Source organism: Rhinolophus hipposideros (assembly GCF_964194185.1).
Source record: "Rhinolophus hipposideros genome assembly, chromosome: 4".
Lineage (NCBI taxonomy): Eukaryota > Metazoa > Chordata > Mammalia > Chiroptera > Rhinolophidae > Rhinolophus > Rhinolophus hipposideros.
The window spans coordinates 34021493-34043549 of NC_138050.1; the positions used below are offsets into that span (position 1 = coordinate 34021493).

Here is a 22057-nt window from a genome sequence, read left to right on the forward strand (position 1 = left end):
TGTCAGTTGTCTTGTATGCTGATTGAGTGTATACCTACCTGTTGGTTTGATGGTAGGGCTTATTAGGAAGAAATCAAAGTTGAATGTCTGAATTAAGGGTTATGTGTAAGTGGATTATTCAACTTATAGATGGTCACAATTTTACATTACTGATCCTTACCACCTCCTAATCCAGTTATCAGCCCAGAGTGCATGTGTTCAAAGGCAGCTTTTCCTCCACACAGATTTTGTTTTGCTTCCTCAAAACTATAGTGATGTCAGTATTATCTTATGTAGGCACGAATTATAAGAGGGTTTGTATTAAAATTTAGTTTAATTAAAACTTTATTTGGATTTTGTCCCTTGTATACATATTTACTACATTAGTAGCTCATTATTCTTTCTCACCTCCTCACCTTCTTCCACCTGCGATCATTTCCTTCTACCAAATGCAAGTTTTATTTAGCAATAGCATCTATTGACGAAAACAATTTTCAGACTGTCTTTTCTTTGAAGGAAATTTTTGCTGGGCCCATAGTTCTAGATTAAACTGTTCTTTCCTCTGAATATCACTTGAGAAATAAGCTGTAAGTCCAATTATTATTCATTTGCAGGTAGTGTCTTTTCATTATGATTGCTTCTAGGATCTTTGGGGGGGGGGGTTTGTAGTTCTGAAGTTTCAGTAATGTTTCTGGGTATTTTTTTATTTAGAATTTGTTGGATGTGTTGTTCTGTGGTCATTTTTCATTATTCTGAAAATTCTCAGCCATTATCTCTTCAAATTTGCCTCAGCTCAATCTTTCTCCTTTCCTTCTAGAAATCCAATTAGATGCATGTTAAACCTTTTTTTTCCTAAGTCATAACCTCTTTCATACTTTCCATAGTTGTGTCTTTCAGTCTCTGTAATTTGTCTATCTTATAGTTAAGCAACTCATATTCTGCTGTGACAAATATATTAAAGCCTTTCAGTTTCTAATTTCAATTATGGTTTTTTTATATATTGAATATTGGCTCTTTTACAGATCTAGGTAAATTTTTTTACAGATTATTGGTCTTTACTCATATTTCTAAATCTGTTATTAAAATATTTATATTCTGGTCTTGGTAATTAAATGTCTGAAACCTTTGCAGGTCCAATTGTACTATTTCTGCTAGTTTGTTTGTGATGCCTTGTTTTCTTGTATGTTTATTATTTGTGACAGCAAACATATATTCCCATTGAAGCTTACCTATGAGAAATCCTGTGAGGACTGGGTTGAAAGTGGATTCTTCCAGAGAGGACTTGATTTACTTCTGCCAGGGCCTGAGGGGCACTACCACTGTAAACTAAATTCTTGTCTTGATAGTTTTGTAGACCTTAGTGTATTCAGGGCCAGGTTATGGCTTTGAATTCTCAGGGAATATCCTCACACCAACAAAAGGGAAGCAGTTGTTCTTGCAGTAGTACTCTGGATGCAGGTTATTTTCCCGTTAATCTTATATTGAGGATATTAATTCTCGGTGGGATTGGTTTTATTCAGGAGATGGTGCTGGAAATGGTTTTCCTTTAGATCTTGACCACTGGGCACCACTGGGGTATGTGTCCTGACTGCTAAACCCCGTGTGGCCATGAAAACTAAAAAACTTCACTGGATTTGGCAAATGCCCTTAAAAGTCAGTTTCAGGCCTTTCCTTTTCTCATCCTTTAGTTTTTGCCTGAGTATTCTTTAATTTCTGAGCAAATCTCTGCATTCAAATAAATTATTTCTATGTAGTCTAATATACATGTTATTGTAAACACAGAAGAAAGAATATTTGAATAATGGCTGAAAACTTACCAAATTTGATGGAAATTAGAAACCCACAGCTCAGTGAACACACACACACACACACACACACACACACCACAGAGGCATATCATAATCAAGTTGCTGAAAATCAGAGATAAAGAGTAAACCTTAAAAGCAGCCAGATAAAAGACACATTATACAGAGAAGAAAATGACAGACTCCACACAAAAAAACCATACAAGACAGAGACATGAAATGACATTTTTAATGTGCTGAAAGGGAAAAAAAGTCAAACTAAATTTCTGTATCTAGCCAAAAGATGATCTAAATGATTGGAAAGCTACACAATATTCATGAATTAGATAACTCAATATTGTTTTCATTTCCTCCAAATTGATCTGTTTATTCAATGTAATTTCACTAAAACCTCAGTTTTTGTGAAAATTAGCAACATGGTTTTAAAATTGAAAATGCAAAATTAGGGACACAGAATAGTCAATTTCTGAGGAAGAAAAACCAACTTACGAGAACTTACACTACCTAATTTCAAGACTTCCTGTAAAGCTACAATAGTTAATAAAGTGGGACACTGATGTAAGACTAGACATTAAAATCAGTGGGACATAATAGATTCCAGACATGGATCCACACATACATGGCCAATTTATTTCCACGAAGGTGACAAGATAATTTAATAGATAAGTCTTTTCAACAAATGGTGCTGGCTGGATTTTTACAGGGCAAGAAAATAAATCTTGATTCTTAAACTTCACACCATACAAAAAGAAATACTCAGAATCAGTGATATACCTAAATGTAAATGCTATAAAAACTAAAGAACCTCTAAAAACGGGGGAAAAATCTCAATGACCTTGGCACAAGCAGATTTCTTAGGACAGAAAGTACAAACATTTTTTTAAAAGGACATAATTAACATCTTTGAAAGAAATGAAAACATGCAAAGCACAGACCGGGAGAAAATTATTTGCAATAAATATGTATGGCAAAGTTATTCCAGAATACAAAAGAAGTTTTATAACTAAGTTGTTTATCTTTAAAATGTATTTCTAGGAATTGAATTGCTTTGCCAAAGAATATAGATTATTATTGCCAAACTACAGGTGGTATCAATTTTCATGGGCCGTTTTTAGTAGGAAATGTAAGTGGGGGGAGGGTCCTCTTTCCAGAAACTCTTACTAGATATTCTTAAGTAAAATCCTGGTATTTGAAAGGCTTTTCAATGATTAGCTTAAAATCTATTGTATCATATCACTAAGTTCAATGCGTTTTAAATTAAAATTCCACGTTAATCAATGAATGCAACTTACCTATTAAGGTAGCAGACTTGAAAAAGGAATAGCTAGGCGGCCATGGCAACTTAAAGACACTCAGGAAAGAGGACTTCCAGAACTGCTTCAGAAAGTGTCAAGGACAATGGAATAATAAGGGCGTTCGAAGCCAGGGGAAGTATTTTGAGGGGGATTAATGGCAATGTGTCTTCTACTGTAATAAATTTTGCTTATTTAAATTCGCCGTATTGATCATACCTTGTATATAATATCTGACTTAGGTTTTACAAAGCCCAGAGGGAATAGGATGAAAAGTCGTTACTCTATAGAAGCTTCATTCTCCCATGCTATGGAGTATGGTTTGAGGAACTTGCCTCAAACTCTGTTAAGGAATAAGGAAGTCCACATTTTTTTTTTTTTTTTTTAGGCTGTACCACCATGCCAAACGAATGGGCCAGACCCTTGCAAATAATGAAATAACTGACAAAAGTTGGGGTCGCATGGATCCTTATCACTTAATCCCAATTATGAGATAGAGACTTAAGCTTTTCAGCATCTTGTTTGCTGTGATTTTAATAAACATTGATAATTGTCAATTGCTTATTCATTGATTTTCATTTTCCTTTTCATAAATGTTCCTTTTAACAATGTAGCTAGTTACCATTTGTTAAAATGTAAATACTAAAAGCATCCTCAGATCCAGGACAATTCTATTTTGCATATAGGAAAATGAGGAATTTGCATATAAGAAAATGAGGAATGTCAACAGTATGTTTTGTGCATCATGTTTCCAAGTGTCATTCTAATACAATATCTGTTGCTTCATTATACTGTCCAAACGTTATCTGTGAAAGAATTTTAAGGTAAAGAACAAAAGGGCTCTAATGTATAATATCGAAACAACTGCTAATATTTATAAGAAAAAAAGCTGAACTAGACAATGTTACGAGTTTCTGACAACCTTAAAAGGCATAGAAATTTTGTACATGAAAATCTAAGGCTGACCTCTGACAGTACCAGAGAAACTTTCAAAATAACTTGCAATAAGAAATAGAAAATTATTTCTTTAGTTAGAAAACTTTACATCCTGAAATATGCCTTATTTTTCTAGCTATTACCAGGAATTATGCCAAAATACAATAGAATTCAACGAAGGACCACAAAAAAGGGCTTACTAGAAATGCATCTATTGAACACCTGTATAATCTAAATTTGACAGTTGGTGGTGGTAGAATATAAAAATCAGGAGAAAAGGGGGCAAAATCATATGTGATATAATCCAAAGTAAAACTGAAAATTATACAATCCAAAAAGCTATTTGAAATACTGATTTTGTAGCTTAAACCCCATTATTCTACCCACTTCATAAACATTTTTGGGAGGTGTGGAGATAGAGTGAGGAAGTGGAAAGGGAAGAGAATATGAAATAGAAGATACCTAGAACGGTGCAAGTTACACTGGAAAAATTCCACATCTAAGATCCACTATTATGAAGGCTCTTTGGATTTTGCCTCCTTACCTAAAGAGGGGAAAATTACAAAGAGAGTATATACCCAGTACATTAGGGAAGATTGTAAGCAAAGAATACATGGAGTCAAGTGTGGGTTCTGGTAGTTAGTGTTTAAAATTCTGCCTTAGAAATAGGTTTTTAAAATGTCAGAACATTGGAAAGTAAGCAAAAACCTCATCACTGAGTTTATAAAAGTTTGAGGAGAATCTTAGCCCTTCTTCTCCAACATGGATACATGTATGATGCCTTACATTTGAGCAGCACTTGTCTTCAAAGCATTTCCATGAACACTACTTCACGTGATAGACTAACCCATATTCCCCATCTAGGAAAACACCAAATATCAACTGTGAGGCGACAGGTGAAGGAGCAGCGGAAATGGGAGAACTCTAAGTGTGTGTCCAGTCTCACTAAAAATGAGGTTTAATGCAAATGTTGAATACTACCGCTGTGAATTGGTATAGCACTTGACATTTTTCAAAGCCTTTCGTGATGTCATTTGATCAACAGAATGGCCTTAAATATACTGCTGTGCTCTGGGAGACAGTTAATTAAAGGTGAGAATTTCTAACAAAATAACAGTATTTACAACTACATTATTTTAAATTAATCACATGATTTGTTGGAACTATATATCAGGGATAACTACACATAGGAAAAGTCTTAATGCAAGAATATTTATTATATAAGAGAATTCTGTTGTACTGAAACTTTATGTTGTGATTAGTTTCCAAAATAACCAAGAACAATACATGCTGGCTGTTCCAGGCAAGGCAACATGGGCAACCATACTTATACAGTGAAATACAGAGGCAATTACTTCTTTGACAGATGAAGAATGAGCTGTTTATAGTAAAGAAAGTTGAGCAATAAGCCAGAAACGTGCCAGTCTAATGTTGAGTAAGTATGGGAATGTTCTCTACATACTGTGTTTCCCTGAAAATGAGACCTAGCCAGACAATGAGCTCTAATGCGTCTTGGAGCAAAAATTAATATAAGACCCGGTCTTATTTTACTATAAGACCACATAATAATATAATACCAGGTCTTATATTAATTTTTGCTCCAAAAGACGCATTAGAGCTGATTGTCCGGCTAGGTCTCATTTTCGGGGAAATACGGTCGTATGTATATAAGATAGATATAATAACTGAGAAATAGTGGAGTATAGCTGCACTGTAAGAAAAATGGTCTCAAATTTAAGAAATCTCTCTGGTGAGTTGATGTCATTATTTTCCACGTTTTGATTTTTTTATTACATCTAAAATTGTCAAATAAGCCACAGTTCTGTAATAAATTCTGAAGCATAAATGAGTATGTCAATTTAAATGAAAATACAATTCAGGCACATATGCAGGATATACATTTATTAACAGTGAAAAAGCATTTACCCAAAGTAAATGTTACAAAATACAAAGAATACCTGTGCGGTCTGGTGAGTACACTATTTGAGGCATCATCTCAACCTGTGTGGGTTTTCTCTCACTTATTTTGACCTTTTCTCCCTCTTTTATCTCTAACCAAATTTTTTACTTATAAATCAAGACAAACAGGTTAGCTAATGCCTAAGCCTTTAGCAATAGCTACTAGGGAAAAACAGGAAACAAGTTATCTGCTCTCAAGCTCTAGGTATTTTAAAACTAAATTATCTACTAAAATACAGAACAACAGACTAGATTACAGCAGCTATAACATAAGTCAAATAAGTACTACAGTAATAACTAAGATATAACTCTTCCACTGTATCAATCTGTAACAGGCATGCAGAGAGAGAGTCATCATATGTAAGGCTTGGCTTAAGTACCAAAATGAAGTTTTCCCCTCTTCCTGTACAATCTGGAAAACAAATACAGAACTGGAGTATACATATAATGTAACTTATTGTTTCAATTTCCCTAAGGACACACCAACTGGATGAGAATTCCTGATTCTGGAAATGACAGTTTTCTGAATAGGTTTTATTAAGTTGGAGCTATATGTCTCATGCTACTTAATTTAAATTAAGTAGCAATCCAGTAAATGTCCTCATAGGGAAATGCTCATTTAATACTCCCTGACTGGACATTACAATTTGACACTGAGATATCAGGCAGGTAAGAATTTTAAAGGAACACCAAGCAAATTCTTTTCTTATAGGATACTTCAGTCAATTGTTAACAAAGTTAAAATATACTCCGCATATTTTATTCAAGGAAAAATCTATAAGGCTGACGTAACTGTTACCTGGCTCTGTGAAGCCTTACTGGATATATGACCATTTGGGGATCTAAAGGTAAACGATCTTTTAAAAGCTGACTTAACTTAGTGATAAAGAAGTCACACTCATTTTTGTTACTTAATACTTCATCTGGGAACCTGCTTCTCACGACATGCACAAGCAACTGCTATGTTCTGGTCTTACATTATCATCTCAAAAGTTAAATTTGTCCAAAAGCATATAGAACCTTGTATTCTGGTACATAAAATTAGTTCTATGAATCCCTACTCTAAAGAGCTCAGTTTTTCATTTAAAATTAATCACAATGTTACTTGTCTGTGCAGAAATACTCTAATTATACAAAACTTTTTTTTTTTTTTTAGATGGAGGCAAGATAGATAGGAATTGAAATTGTGGAAAATATTTATCTAATTATGTTAAGTTCTAGGTACTAAAAACGTGTCCTAAACTTAACCCAGTTTGAATAGAGTATTAATATATATTCTACAGTAACTTCACAGATATCCTGGAAACCTTTATAACCTGCCCTATTGTTGCACAGGAATAAGACTAAAAGGACATTAGACCCAACAACAGTTAACACTGGCACTATCTGGAAGCCTAGCCTAATGGCTGGGCTTTGTAATAAATAGTATATTTCTCTTAACTCTTGACCACTGCTCTTCTTTGAATAGTCTAATTATATAGAACAGTGACTTGTTGTATAGAATTCAACATAATTTCCAAAAAAGATACTTTACAGATAAGTCCAAACTTTATTTAATACTACATTTTAAATTTAACATTACCAAACATCACAATGGGATAAAAAAATCAAGACCAGAAAAAAAAAAGAGAAAGAAAAAAAACCCTCAGTGTATCAAGGATTCAATTTGTTTAGAATGTAGTTTCTGGTGTTTTAAACTGCCATGGGCAGAAATTAACACACCTACCAATAATGCAGTGTCGAATTTACATTTTTATACAGCTCAAAACATGTTTATTTAGAACCATTTTCATATATGCATTGACTATGTAAAGAGTCAGATGAGCCTCTGAAGACATCTCATGTGCTTTGGGTTCCCACTGTCTCTGAAACAGAATAATAACGCCTTATAAACTACTTACTGAATTAAGATATTACTAGAATTTAATAGTTTTCATTAATGCTTTCACTTTTAATATAGTTATTACAAAGGAAATACTAACTTAGTTTACTACAATAATTCCCTGATAACACACAGTCAAGAGTTTAAAAAGAACAGGTGAGGATTTAAGATGGCAGGCTGAGCAGATACTTCTTGTCTCTCAAAAAAAAAAAAAAAAAAAAAAAAAGCAAAGAACTAAAAAAATGAACAAATCCAGAACAACAAAAGAAGAATGGTTCTGAAAGAACAGAGGACAGGAGAGACCAGATCCCCAGAATGGTGAAAGCAGAGGGAGGCAGTAAGAGGGGAAGAAGCTGCAGCCAAGACACACTATGAGTCGGGGACCAGGTGAGATTCTAACAAGCAGAACTGGGCTGAACTCTGGGAAATTAATTGAAGGTTTGATATTTATTTGGTCTGCCCTTCTCTTCACCCCATTTCCAGAAAAACAAAAATAAAAAATTGCATATGACTAATTAATTGATGAGTTGGGTCAAGAAATGCTGTCTGAGTTGCCCAGGGTTGTGCTATTAGACTCATAAAGAAGGAAATCTGGGACGATCACTTGGCTCTGCAATGAATCACATTTACATAGAATACTCTTCGGAAAAACACAGAAGATATAGTTATAAAAATAAAATGTAAGTGATTTTAGTTTAATAACCATAATAATGTAAGAGTATGACTAAAACTGAACAGAGAAGGCAAAATCAAGAGGGAAGGAGCAGTTCATGACCAAACTTCATGAAACTAGAAAATATATACCAGGGGTGCCAAAAAAAATGTATACACGTGACTTGTATTCATCTTTTGTTATCAGTATACACTGAGTATTACAATTTTGATACAGCTTTTTTCCTTTCTTAAAATGTGTATCAATATTTTTGGTACCCTCTGTATATTAAAAATAACAAAGGTAACAAACAAAAAAACAATATGAACACTTAAAGGAGATGTAGATCTATATACCCACTTTTCATGTGGGAGATAAATATTATCTAAATTTTTAAATTAAGAAAAATTATGAGAATATTATTTTGAGACAGAGGGTCTCCTCCAAATGAACAAAAACCAACAATTAAAAGCAATGGGCTCTTGACAATTATCATTAACTCTTTTGTACCTTCCTTTCTTATTTCTTAAACCATGTGCATATATTACTTTGCTAAAACTGAAGATTTTAAAAATAGAAAAACTTATCTGACAATACTATTTTATAAATTAGGAAGCTGAACTAAAATTTTTACAGAATTATGTTTCCCATCCAATATTAATCCAATATTTGGCTTAAATCTTCCAGGTACCAGTAATGCATTTAAAAAAACAAAACAAAACCATGGTATCAAGATTGAGTAATTTTCAACATGATGTGGTTAAAATTGGTTAAATCATACCAGGTTCTTTTAGTGTCTGAGAATTCCCAGCTAATTCTTCAGTCGGCATTTCACATAATATTTCACCAGATAAATGGTTTTTCTGTTCTTCTTCTACCATTTTATTCCTTAGATCTGCCTTTGAAAGATAAAAAATACAAAATCATTTTCATCTTAACAGTATTTGTTATATATAAAGATAATTTTATATATAGATATAAAGATAATTTTAATTAGAGAGCCAAGTACCTCTGAATATATTGTCAGTTTAAGTGGTAAATCTTCAACTTTCACAAAGTCTTCTTCATCAGATTTTTGACTTATGTTACCAGATTCTGCTTCCTGTAAGATAAACAAATTATACATAATGAAGGCAATCCACTCTATCTCTGGGTCAAAATCAAAGTCATCCATGCCAAGAGACAGAGTGGATTCTTACACATAAGTATACTTTAGTAATTCTATCATATTTGATTTTCTTATATATTCAAACTCTATAAATAAAACAAATCTAGAGTTCACAGGAAAAGCTTCACACCTGGAGATGTTGAGCGTACTGTTGTGCTTTTTTCATTTTCTCAAAGAGTCAGTTTATACAGGTTAGAGGGAGAAATAGTACAGTTATACTGAGGGCTAAAATAATTAGAACTCTTGTTTCTTAATATGTTTACAGAATACATCAGAGCTGTATCCAGCAGACTATAAGTGAACATTTACAGATTTTCAATATCAACTCTATGGAGGCTCAAATAGAAAGATGAGGTATGAATTTAGAACTAATTTTTGCGATCACCTCAGGCTGTTTTTCTGAAATTTGAATTCTTTTATTCTCCTAGTTCTCCTTTTTGATTTTTTAATAGTATCATCATTATACTGATTGATTACCCAAGTAGAAACCTTAGGCTTTTCTTTTTTTTTTGAAACATTTCTCACTCATCTTTCATTTAGCTCGTATTTTGTTTATATGATAATGGAACCTCCAAACATTTGCTTCCTTGACAACATATCTCATACAGTCATCAGATTCATCTAAAATATCATGACTTCGAATATTTTCCCTGCCTAAAATTGAATTCAAGACTCTCTATATTATAACTTGAACTTAATTTTAATTCAGTCCTTCCTACAGCAACTCTACACACTCATCAAATGATAATAAGAATAAATCTAACAGGTAACTTTCAGAGTTTTAAGTGCATAATTTTACTGGTAGTGAAACAAACGAGTTAAAAGTTACTCTTTCCACACATTATAAGCCCCCTCTCTTAGAAATTATGGAAACACAACTGTAAATATATGCTTGGGAAGAAAATCTGTATTAAAAAATGTGAAACACATTCCTTAGACCTAAAAAGTAATTATAAGTTCCTTCATTTTTGTTGGTAAGACAAAGTATATAAAACATATACAACCCAAGTATCCAAAAAATAACGCACTTGCTATAAAATTGATACAAAGGTCCCACTTACATTGTAAGTGCAGATTTGCTAGCCTATTTCTGTCAGTCACTGTAGAGATAAGGACTAGATTAGGCTATAGAGATTATAGAGATATAATCTCTAGATTATATCTAGATTATATCTAGATTATAGAGATAAGGACTCTATTGATGTCATATTGTTTTATTTCCCATCCCAAATGTAAACTTTCTGGTTTATCAAAGATTTATGAAATATTCTAAATAGTTGAGAAGTCATGTATGGGTAGTCAAATGATGATTCAAGAATCATTACTTTATCTCTTCAGATCTGAACTTGAAATGAGCTCACTCAAGGTTGCCTCCTAAAATTCATCTCTTTGGTTCTCAAAATTATAGTAAGTAGAATAACTTCTAGGTTTTGAGATGGTTGTTTTAATTTATAATCACGTTCTGTTCAAGTTTAAAATAAGTTTGAATTAAGAAATTAAAATATTCCAAGTTTCTAAACCTAAACACACAGCGGAGTTGTGTTTACTGCTAAAATGTTATCCTGAAAATGAAGAAATATGCACTGAAATAAAATGCAGAAATATTAATATAAATGATACATACATAGGCATTTACTAACACTGGAGATTCAGTATCAGGACTTCCAGCCAGAGAGCTTTCAGGAGTTTCCTGAGCAGATTTAACTTCTTTGACTTTAGGCACCAAGGTTTCGATTTCAGGTAAAGGTAATGGCAAAGCGTTAGGTTGTTTAGATGAATCAATGATAGTAAGTGAGTCCTTTTGGACAGTACTATTTGGAGGTTGCTCATTTTCCAAGATATTGAGGTAACATGGTTTCACAGGGGTGCTATCTTGGTCATCTGTCATCAAAAGAAAGTCTTAACATTAGTGTAATACACCAGTTCTTAAGTTTTACTATTACCCCCCAAAAAGACAGTATGTATAAATCAGAGTAATCAAGACATTTAAAACCAAAAGAAAAGGCAACTACAAATTTTCCTTGTCAATAGTTCCTAAGGTTAGTTGATCAGATTCATCTAGGGATAGTTTTAAAATTAGATTCCTAAAATCTACTCGATTTCTAATGACACAAGATTGTCAGGAGTTAAGGCCCAGGAATGCATATTTTAAAAAAATCCTCCACATTTGTATCTAATGATGTCTTCCTTGCAGAATTTTTCTGTGTGTTTATGTCAACTTTCTTTAACGGCAGCAGGCAGAAACAAAGCCCTCATGTTTTCTACAATGTTTTTAGAGGGAGAAAAAGGACATATATTAGATCCAAAATACCTTCAAACGTCCATTAGATTAGCTAAAAATGTAATTTTAAGCACATAAAAGGCACTTTAGATCATCTTAAAATTGAATACTTATTTGGATTTCTTACCTTTACTAGTAGTGGGTTCTTGTTCTGATAGGACATTTTTGCTTTCTGCTGATTTTGCAAAGTCCTGTTGTAGAACCTAAAAGGTAAAAGAAATGTCTTGATAGCAGGGCCCATTTAAAATATGTGGTCACTATACAAAAGATGGTTGGTAGTATGTGTCTTTTGTTCAACGTGAGACCTTCATACATAGGAATTTAAAAATATCTTCTAAGTGTTTTGGCTATGGTTGCAATTTCAAGATGGCTAAGTAAAAAGGTTTTCTCTTCTTCTTAAACAACTTCCAGATAATACAGAGAACTGGAAAATTATAAATTCTACTATTTTTATTTTCAGCGTAGACTCTATCTTAAATAAAACTTACATCTGTTCATATGTAGATGCTAAGTGAATGGAAGAGGAACTGACCAGGAGGGGAGAAAGATGAACAAAGCTAAGTGCCTTCAGCAGTAGAAAACAAAAACTGAGATTCACCTCATAATTGGAAGTGCCAGAGTATAGAAAAAAATGTATACTGTGATGGGCTGGGAGTTGGTGATGGAAAGGGGGTGGTAGGTGTCGTTTGAAGTTGTTTAAGAAAAATGTGAACACCTAGGTTCCCTCTCCCAACTTCAACAGAAAATGGGAGTTTACATTTTGAAGAAATTGAACTAGTAAGTCTCAGGCCTGGGGGCCATCAGGGGTAGAGCTATGGTTAAGGAAAGTATGAATAAGGACAGGGTAAAGTGTCATATTGAAAACAGAGGGATTCAGTGCAAGTCTGTATAATGGTGGGACCCTCAACCCCATTCTCACATCTGGCTCTAGAATACCAGCAACCAAGGGTCCTTAGAGGACCCTTCTTTGGAGAAACTGAACCACCCCAGAGACAAGACCAATAGGTATTGACATCTGGGAGTTTCTATCAAAAAGCTAACTGTCTACCCAACTGCCCTACAGTGAAGCCCAAAAGAACCCCAAGCAGCTTTTTGGTATAATTTTCTTTAAAATAAGCACTGACGGTATAGCAGACATTTAAAGAAAGCCTCCAGATGGTAAGAGAAGAAGATATTGCCTCCATGAAGTAACAGGGTGCTATAAAAAGTAACAATCAGAAAAAAAAGGATTTAGAAATTAAAAATATATGGCAGCGAAACAAAAATATTTTCATTTAAGTATTAAGGTCAAAATCTCCCAGAAAGTAAAACAGAGCAATAGGACAATAAAAGAAAGAGAAAATTAGGAGCTCAATCCACAAGGGCTAATAATATCTGATAATATTAATTCCAGAAGGAAAGAAAACATGGTGGGGGGGGAAATGAAGAAAATTTACCAAACTGAAGGGCATGATGTAGTTTGAAAAGACCCACTGAGTGAGTACCCACTATAGTGAATGAAGAGAGACCTGCAACAATGCACTGCATCCTTAAAAAATTTCAGAACTCCAGGAAGTTTCTGGTGTAGGAAAGAAAAAAAGACATACATAAAGGATCAGAACTAAGACAGGCACTGGTCTTCTCAACAGCAACATTGAAAACTGGAAGATAAAGAAGCCATACCTTAAAACATCTGAGGGAAAATGATTTTCACCATGGAAGAATTAAGATTTTCTCAGACATGTAAAAACTCAAAATATTTATCTTTTACTCACTCTTTCCTAGAGAGTTCCTGGAAGATGTGCCCCACCAAAATGAGGTAACAAACCAAGAAAGAGAAAGACAAACACTGGCTTCCAGAAACAGAGATCTAATAAAATGACAACAGAGATTCCCAGGCTCATGTATGGCTTATGCTTAACCTGACCTCAGACAAGAATTTAAAAATATCATCTAAAAGTGTTTCAAGAAGAAAGCTGTGGTTGCAATTTCAATATGGCTAAGTAAAAAAGGTTTCCTTTTCTTTTTAAACAACCTCAAAATAATACAGAGAACTGTATTATTATGGATTCCATTATTTTTCATTATTTTCAGCAGGTCTAAGAGCCAAACTTAGAATGGAGCAGGAAGGGGGGAGTACTCCAGAAAGGACAAAACAGACAAATTGGTTCATGTAGAAAATTCCACCAAGTTTATACAGCTATTGGTGGGCATAACAAAGAGTTGGTTACCTGTTCAAAGAAAATAAAAAATTGAGACAATTATTAAACTCAGATGAAAAAAAAATAACACTAAGCAATAAACAGTATGTGCTTAGTTCAGCAATCAGTAATATTTACATAGTTTGGTTAAATCTAAACATTTGGTTATATATAGAATTAAACAAAAGATATAATTAAATGAGGAATCATAAGTGACCTAAAAATCCTTACCTACTATAATAGGGAGTTGACAGATAACACCTAATACATAAATGAATAAATAAATATACACACAGATGCATATTATTAAAAAACACAGAGGTAAACAGCAGGAACAAAACATACAAAGTGTTGCCTCTAGAGAAGGATGAGGCAGCGGTAGGAAAGGGAATGATTTTATTTTGTTACACACTTTCCACGTATGGCTAGGAAAAATACAAATTAAAAATCTAGATATTCTAAAGTAATCTCATAGTTTTTAGGGCTTGTCACACATACAAAAAAAGATTACAGTGCTTTAAACATTGCTAAATACCAAAATAAACCAGTGTTTCACATTTCAGTAAGTATATTGAGAAGGTGTATATTCATGAAAATGAAAATGGGGAAGCTGTAAATGTTGACCTCTTTAAAAAGGATGTGCTTTTAATAGTTAAAATAAATAAATAAATAAATAAATAAATAAATAAATAAATAAATACTAAAATAAATAGTTAAAATAAAAAAATGGTGGAAGGTGTGTTAGTCCACACTGGAATACCTGATCATCGTGTTCATTTTCTTCTGTAATTTCAGTGTTAGCCTGTAGTGAAGTCTGGACATCTACAGGTCCCTCTTCAAATTCTTCTATTTCTTCATCTTCATTCTCATCTTCTCCACTTCCATAATTAGTCAAAGCCTGAGTTTCAGCTTTGGACAAATCTAAGTTGATTAACAGAATTTTTAGAAAAACGTCAGCACTCAGTCGTAATAATAGCTATTAACACAATTTACTGCATGCCTGTATTATACAAGTGCTTTACATACAACATGAAATCTTCAAAACAGTAAGTACTATAAAAAACTGTGATGCGGAAAGGACAAGTAATTTAGTCAGTGTCACACTAGAATTCAAATTCAGAGTTGTCCGACACCTAATTCTATATTCATTATACTCCACCAAACTGTTCCAATAAAAGACCTATAAAGTACTAACGTATAAACCTAGCATGAGCTTTTAAACTTACTAATAGACACTGGACATTCTTCACTTTCTTCGTCTTCCTCTTGATCAGAAACATCAGATCTCACATTTTTGGGACTGTCACCATTATACTCAGATGTTAGAGTCTGCTTAACTGTTTCAGTCACATCCTTGTCCTAGCCACAAATAAATTTGAGTAATTAAAGTACAGGTTTAAAAGGCATATAATAAGTCTATCATAAAAATAAGTCATTATAATTTAATAAAAACCACAAGGAATCACTTGGCAACTTAGTTTTGTTTTTAAAAGGAAATAAAATCAGAAGAAAGGACATTTCATGATATACTTTGCTCTCAAACATTAAGGTAAAAACTAGCAAAATCATTTAATCTTTTTGTTTCAAAAGCATTATTTTTAATAGTCACAAATTAATTAGAACGTACTTTGACTTTGCCATCAGTTTCTCCAGCAGGTGAGCCATGCTCTTCAAGAATCCTTTTGGCCTATAAGCAAGTCAATTAAACAGAATTCAGGGGTAAACCTTCACCATTACACTTGGGTATTCAGTAAACTTTAACAAATGCTGTTTTTGACCATCATCCAAAGAGTTGAATGCTTTCTTAGAAATGTAAATTAAACTCTTTCATTTAAATCTTTTAAATTAACAAAACCAAAGCAACACCACCTACTAACTTCCCCTTGGATATATAAAAGGTATCTCAAATTTACTAAGTCCAAAACAAAAATCTTGTTTCCCTTCCTTCCAAAATGCCACACTCCCAATCTCAGTAAATGGCCCTTCATTCACCCAAAAGTGCAAGTCAGAAAGCTAAGAACCAGCTCATGCTTTACCTTTATTATCCACATCTAAACCATTACAGTGCCTTATTGACCCAATCATCAAACTGTCTCTGTAGTTGCACACTCAAAGCTAAGATACATCATTTCTTACCTGGACTACTGAAACAGCCTTACAACTAACTGATCTTTCTGCTTCTATCTCTACTCTCCTATAATTCCTGTTCAATATGGTATCCAGACAAAATTTTTAAATTGCACTTCAGATTATAAATCTACCAAAAATCTACTCCTCTATTTTGAGCTTTCCTATGGGTTCCCATTAGGCTTAGAACAAAATAAAACAGAAGGGTTTCTAAGGCCCAGTAATTTGGCTTTACTTGCCTCTGTGACTTCATTGCCTACACTCTCATCTCATTTAATGTGTTCCTGCCTCCTTGGCCTTCTGTCTCTTCTCCAAACTGTTCAATCCTGCCTTAGTCTTTACCCTTATAGGTCTCTCCTTCATCTTCCATGCTCTTCCCTTCATCTTCATTATGAACTTCTTGTCTTTCACCTTAAGCTCATATTTTACCCCTTCAAAGAGCCTGGTGCGATTACCTATCTGAAGTAGCCCTTCCAATCATTTGTTATGGTATTATCCTGTTTAACCTTCAAGCTCTAAGCAATGGCTGAAATCTGAAACTTATTTATGTCTAGAATAAAACCATAAAAAGTGTGAAATAGACGGCTTGACTTTATCTACTTTAGATTTAAGGAAGAAGTTATTTCATTCTGTTTTGGGTCTTGACTTGCTTTCCCTTTCATTATTAGGCAAGAAAAAGGGTACAGGTCTAGGGAAAAAGCCTTCTGAAATGCCTCAAGTTGAGGGGAAAAAACCCATTCAATTTCACAAGTAATCAAGACTAATTAACAGGTTATAAGAAGCTAGAGGGACGCGCAACAAAAATCTTAACTGATAAATAAGCACGTATGTTGGCTGCGGTGATATATATAATACCCAGGGAATCCACTAGGGTTGGCAATAGCTGTGGCAGGCAACTAGTTGGTCAAGAACCAGATCCCTGTCATCCTCTCTTCTCTGGAAACCTAAATAATGGGAATTGGCTATCTGACAATGTACATTAGGCATCAACTCCTATCTGCATTCCTGATCTGCAGCCATTGCTGTTACCACTGAGACTCAGCATGTGGCTAGCATATGTACTGATTTATAATCTGATTAGCTGGTATTACTTTAAAACTACTTTTCTTAGAGTAAGTACAATTTTAGTTAATAATAATCAAGAACTATATTTACATGCTAATTATAATTACTTCTAAAATCAAAATAAATGTCATTTACCTCTTTGGCATAAGACTGTATCACTCCAGCTGCCTCTATTTTCCTTTTGCATCTCTGTTTAACTGTCATACTATTATTATCCAAATCTTGCATGAGCTTAAAGAAAGCCAACTCATTAAACAACACTTCAGATATCTCTACAAGAAGGTCTTCTCCACAGTCTTTCAGTTTTTTGCCAGCAAATTTTGCCAGTGAATCCTATTCAAAGATAACCAAATCACTTTAAGATTGTAGTTAACTTCAACTGTGGATAAAGCAATACAGATGATTAACAAGTCTGAATTATAATACTCACCTTGTGAAAAACAATTTTATTACTTTTTAGTATTGGAAAATTTTAGTCTATTCAAGTTGAAATACAGTATCATCAAATGAAGTCTGCGTGCTATTTGAGACTTTTTTTTTTTAATAAAACCACTTTTCTTGTTCTTTCTTCCTAAAAATATGGACTACAGGCAAATAACTATGATGTCTGGTGTTCCCTCCCCTCCAAAAATCTACCATATCAAGCACAATCATAGAAAGAAGTACAAATGCTGGGTGCTTTGTGAAAAAAAATATACATTGAACAGGTTTTGTAAAAAAAAAAAAAAAAGAAAAAGAAAAGAAAATAATTTAAGCTCTATCTCATGAAAACCTTTCAATACTCTGGGCAAGATTTAATGTATACCACTTTTATTCTTTATGTATGTCCCCTTGTGAAAAAAAATCAGGTTGGGGTAAAAGAAAAACAGTCTGATTTTCTGAGACTTAGAAAATAATCTATTTCCAAATAATACTTTGAAACTTGCCCACAATTGTGATAATAGTAGGCAAAACTAAGGAAGGACTGCATGGATCTTGATAAACGAAAGTATTTAAACTATACACAATTTCTCTTTCAGATTGATTCTAAAATAGAGTTATTTCTTTCTATAGAAATAAGCTAAATTTATAAAAATACATTTATCTAAAAATTATCCACTGAAACCTTATATTCCTTATAAAAATTATGTTAGTTGTACTGTTATAAATGAAATAGAATCAGGACAATTTAAAAACTATATAGAATTTATACTTTAGTCTTAAAAATAAAATGGAAAATTATAGTGGTGGACATCTGCATCAAACCTAGGGCTTTAAAAAATTAACAAAGTGATAATACTGTTTCTAAAATCAATTTAAACACAGGACTAAAGGAAAAGTTTCACAGGAAAACTCTGTAATAAAGACTAAAAGAAAAATGTATTTTCTAGTTTGGAGTAACAATACACATCACTAAACTATCTCAACGGAAAAACATGGGGCAATTTAACTGTAAAGGTGTTTATTATGTGGAGTAAGGTATCTTTATTTAACATAGGGTTTCTCAACCCTGGCACTATTAACATCTCATTATATGCCAGATGCCTCCCTGTGTGTTGTGACCAACAAAATGTCTATAGACAAATGTCTATAGCTAAATGTCTCATGGGAATCAAAACTGCCACCCCAGTTGAGAATCACTGCTTTAACATAATTTAAGGTTACTGTTACAGCCTAAGAAGTCTCCACAACTATTGCTCATTTCTAGCTTCTAAAATTTCCCAGATTGATAAAAAATTGTTTTAGAAAATACGACAGAGTACTTTCTAAACATTTCAAACTTGAAATGTTCTTATTAGGTAGGAGAAAAATCAAAACAAAATTTTATTAGAATTGGAATAGGCCTTAGACATGATCAATTAGATGATCAATTTTTTTTTTAACCAGGTAAAGGAATAACCTAAAAAATACCAGAATGTCACTCCAACTAGATGCTACAATGGATAGCTACTTGAATAAATTATGTAATGCCGTTAGAAGCATGCCAGAAAATAATAAAAAAAATCCTAACCAGACGGTACATATTGATGTCACACAAGTATAAACTCTTACCTGTAATATACTTCCAAGCTGTTTATGAAAGAACTTGACAAACTCTTTGCTCTCATCATTTTGCTGGGTCAGGGTCAACACCATGCGTCTTACTGAAGTCAGAAGTTGAGAAGAACATACTTCGTCCATGTGCTCCTGAGAAAAATCCTTGCTGGTTAGCATACAAACTTACCTATTGTTCAAAAAATATTAATTCACATAATATGAGATTTTATTTTTCTTGCAAAGATGTTTCTCAACTTTCAGATATACATTTGGAATTATTCATTCATAAAGACTAGCCAAACTCCCACTCCCAAAATTTGAAGTCTGCAAATTTTGACCCCCCATAGCAGATAATAGCCAGTAAAAGAAGCTGCTGATTCCATACTTTTTCATCACTTTCTTTCTGAAACTACTCATGCCATAGTTTCCATATTGTCCGCCTTCCTCTTTTTAGTTCAGGTCATTCCAACTACTCTTACAAGCATACTCAGGCTTTCTCAACACTGGCACTCTGGCATCTTGTGCGTTGTAGGATGTTTAGCAGCACTCCGGTCTCTACGCACGTGATGCCAGTAGTACCCTCCATCCTCTCAAGTCCTGACAACTAAAAATGTATCTAGACATTACAAAATGTTTTTAGGGTCAAAGAGAATCACTATCCTAAGTGCTTAACAAGCCACTTTCGGCAAGTCTCTTCTCCTTAATCTTCCGTTAGAAGCTTGTTCAAACTATATAATAATCCAAATCATGGTTAGCTTTCTGAGGTGTGTCCATAAAATACCCATATATCAATAACCTCAAGGTTCTAAGCCCTCTTCTGCCACTACTCATTTGGGCAGGTCCTTTAACCTTTAGTTGAGTAAGTTTGTTTTTTCAGTTTTATTTTTCCTATACAAATGTGTAAAATGAGGTGGCCAAATTAGATGATGTCTAAGGTCCCTTAAATCTAAGGATTTAAGCTCATTTTTTAAAAAGAATTCATGCGTCAAGGCAGGCATTTAAAAGAAAAAAAGGCAAGGGATAGAATGTCCCTTGTCTTCAAGGGACAGAATACCAGGAGGAGTCAGATACATGAGTCACTGAAGCTATGCACTGTCCAGTAGATGATATTAAGACTTTTTAACTGCAGGGACTGTTTCTCATTTATCACCCAATACAGTGGCTAGCTCACAGGACACACTCATTACTTACTGAATAAATAAATATCCTAAAAGCAGCACACACTAGGTGCGATAACGAGCTGTGGAAGCATATTGGAGTCAATAACAAATATCCCTGAAGAAAAAATATTTCAGCCAGGCAGAAAAGAAAGAGTAAAGTTATTTTATATTTTTTATAGTGACAACTTGTACAGTAGGCTAGTATGTGCAAAAGTAATGGCAGGAATGCTAAATGTTGACTAATTTGAAGTGAGTGTACCTAGATGGAGAGAGATGAGAGATGAAGTTGAGAAAATGTGTACCATGTCCAGTGGTAAAGTCTCTTGAAGGCTAAGAAGTTTGCTTAGTAAATATTAACTCCATGCCTATTATGACAGGCAGTTTAGGCAAAAGGATATGAATTAAAGTTGTGCTACTAAAGAGAAGGAAGTAATAAAACTGACCATTCTTAGGGGGGAAAATCAATTATTGACTCACCAGTGATAGAGGGTAAGAGAGTCAAGAAGTCTACCGTAGGTGACTGTAAGCTGACATTAACAAAGAGGTTCTATAATTCTACAAAACAGTCAAGATTTAAAGTGAAATAAGACATAATAAAATAGTTAAAAACCAAATCATTAGTTCTACTCGTTTTGTTGCCCTTAGAAAGTTTTTGAAGAGCTCAACTCAGTAAGGGGATACTTGTGAAAGGTTGTCACTTAAATCAGAAACAAAACGGTAAATGCAATAAAATGTCCTAACTGAGGATGGCTGTATTCTCTAAACATAAGCTAAATTATTTAGATTTTTTTAACCTTAGAAAATAACTATATATGAAATAAGTACTACCAATATACCTACTATTTTAATTTAAAAAGTTTAAAAATATTTACTAAATTACTCACAAACCAAACTGTAAAAGAAGAAAGGCAACGCTTTGTTATCTATGCCTAAGAGGAAACCAAGCAATAACTTAGTTCAAGTCAATTAATTTGAGGGAATGGTTTCAAACTCTTAAATAAATACCTACCTTTCTATAAGAATATCTGCATATTATTACAATTTATAGGAATATATTCTTTTTGAGGAAGGATACATATTTTATAAATAACGGGAGATAAATTGGTGAAACAGGTATTTGTCTTATCTCCTCAAATTCCCTGTATCCAGTCTCTGAAGTCCTGGTTGGATTTAAAGTACTAAGAGCTTTAGAAAGGTATTATTCTAGTAGGGCGATACATACAAATAATTATGATACTTTGTCATAGGTGCTGTAATAAAGGCATGTACCAAATATCCCAGGGGCAGGGAAGAGAAGAAGGAATTCTGCCCATCAGAATATGCAAAACTATTTGGACTGAGTCCTGAAGGATAAGACTGACAGAGACGGGGGAAGAGCATTACAGGCAAAGGAATTAACATGGGCAATGTGCTTTTTTGAACAATGTCAAGTAGGATACAAGGTATGTGGGAAGGAATAGTTAAGAGACCAGGTCCAGGCTGTAAAGGTTGTGTGAGTAATGTTGTATCTTATCTGGATCCTATGGGCCAATTATTTTCAATTATTTTCTTAGAG

At 33.5% G+C, this 22057-nt stretch overlaps 1 protein-coding gene across 41 annotated transcripts in view; it reads right to left on the reverse strand.

Moving 5' to 3' along the window:
• Positions 1 to 5769: 5769 nt before the first annotated feature.
• The window catches only part of PCM1 (pericentriolar material 1), an 80712-nt gene continuing 64424 nt past the window's right edge, over positions 5770 to 22057 (reverse strand). For 26 of the 41 annotated variants that reach the window (XM_081047141.1, XM_081047149.1, XM_081047136.1 and 23 more), the window contains 10 exons: positions 19358 to 19492; positions 17462 to 17659; positions 15762 to 15821; positions 15361 to 15493; positions 14895 to 15055; positions 12082 to 12157; positions 11298 to 11572; positions 9515 to 9607; positions 9287 to 9404; positions 5770 to 7836 (listed from right to left, as the gene is read on the reverse strand). In XM_081047141.1, the coding sequence (XP_080903267.1) occupies positions 7811 to 7836; positions 9287 to 9404; positions 9515 to 9607; positions 11298 to 11572; positions 12082 to 12157; positions 14895 to 15055; positions 15361 to 15493; positions 15762 to 15821; positions 17462 to 17659; positions 19358 to 19492 (1275 nt within the window). In that variant the 3' untranslated portion in view covers positions 5770 to 7810. The remainder of the gene's footprint in view (positions 7837 to 9286; positions 9405 to 9514; positions 9608 to 11297; positions 11573 to 12081; positions 12158 to 14894; positions 15056 to 15360; positions 15494 to 15761; positions 15822 to 17461; positions 17660 to 19357; positions 19493 to 22057) is intronic. The other 15 variants (XM_081047160.1, XM_081047158.1, XM_081047155.1 and 12 more) reach the window with 1 other exon arrangement.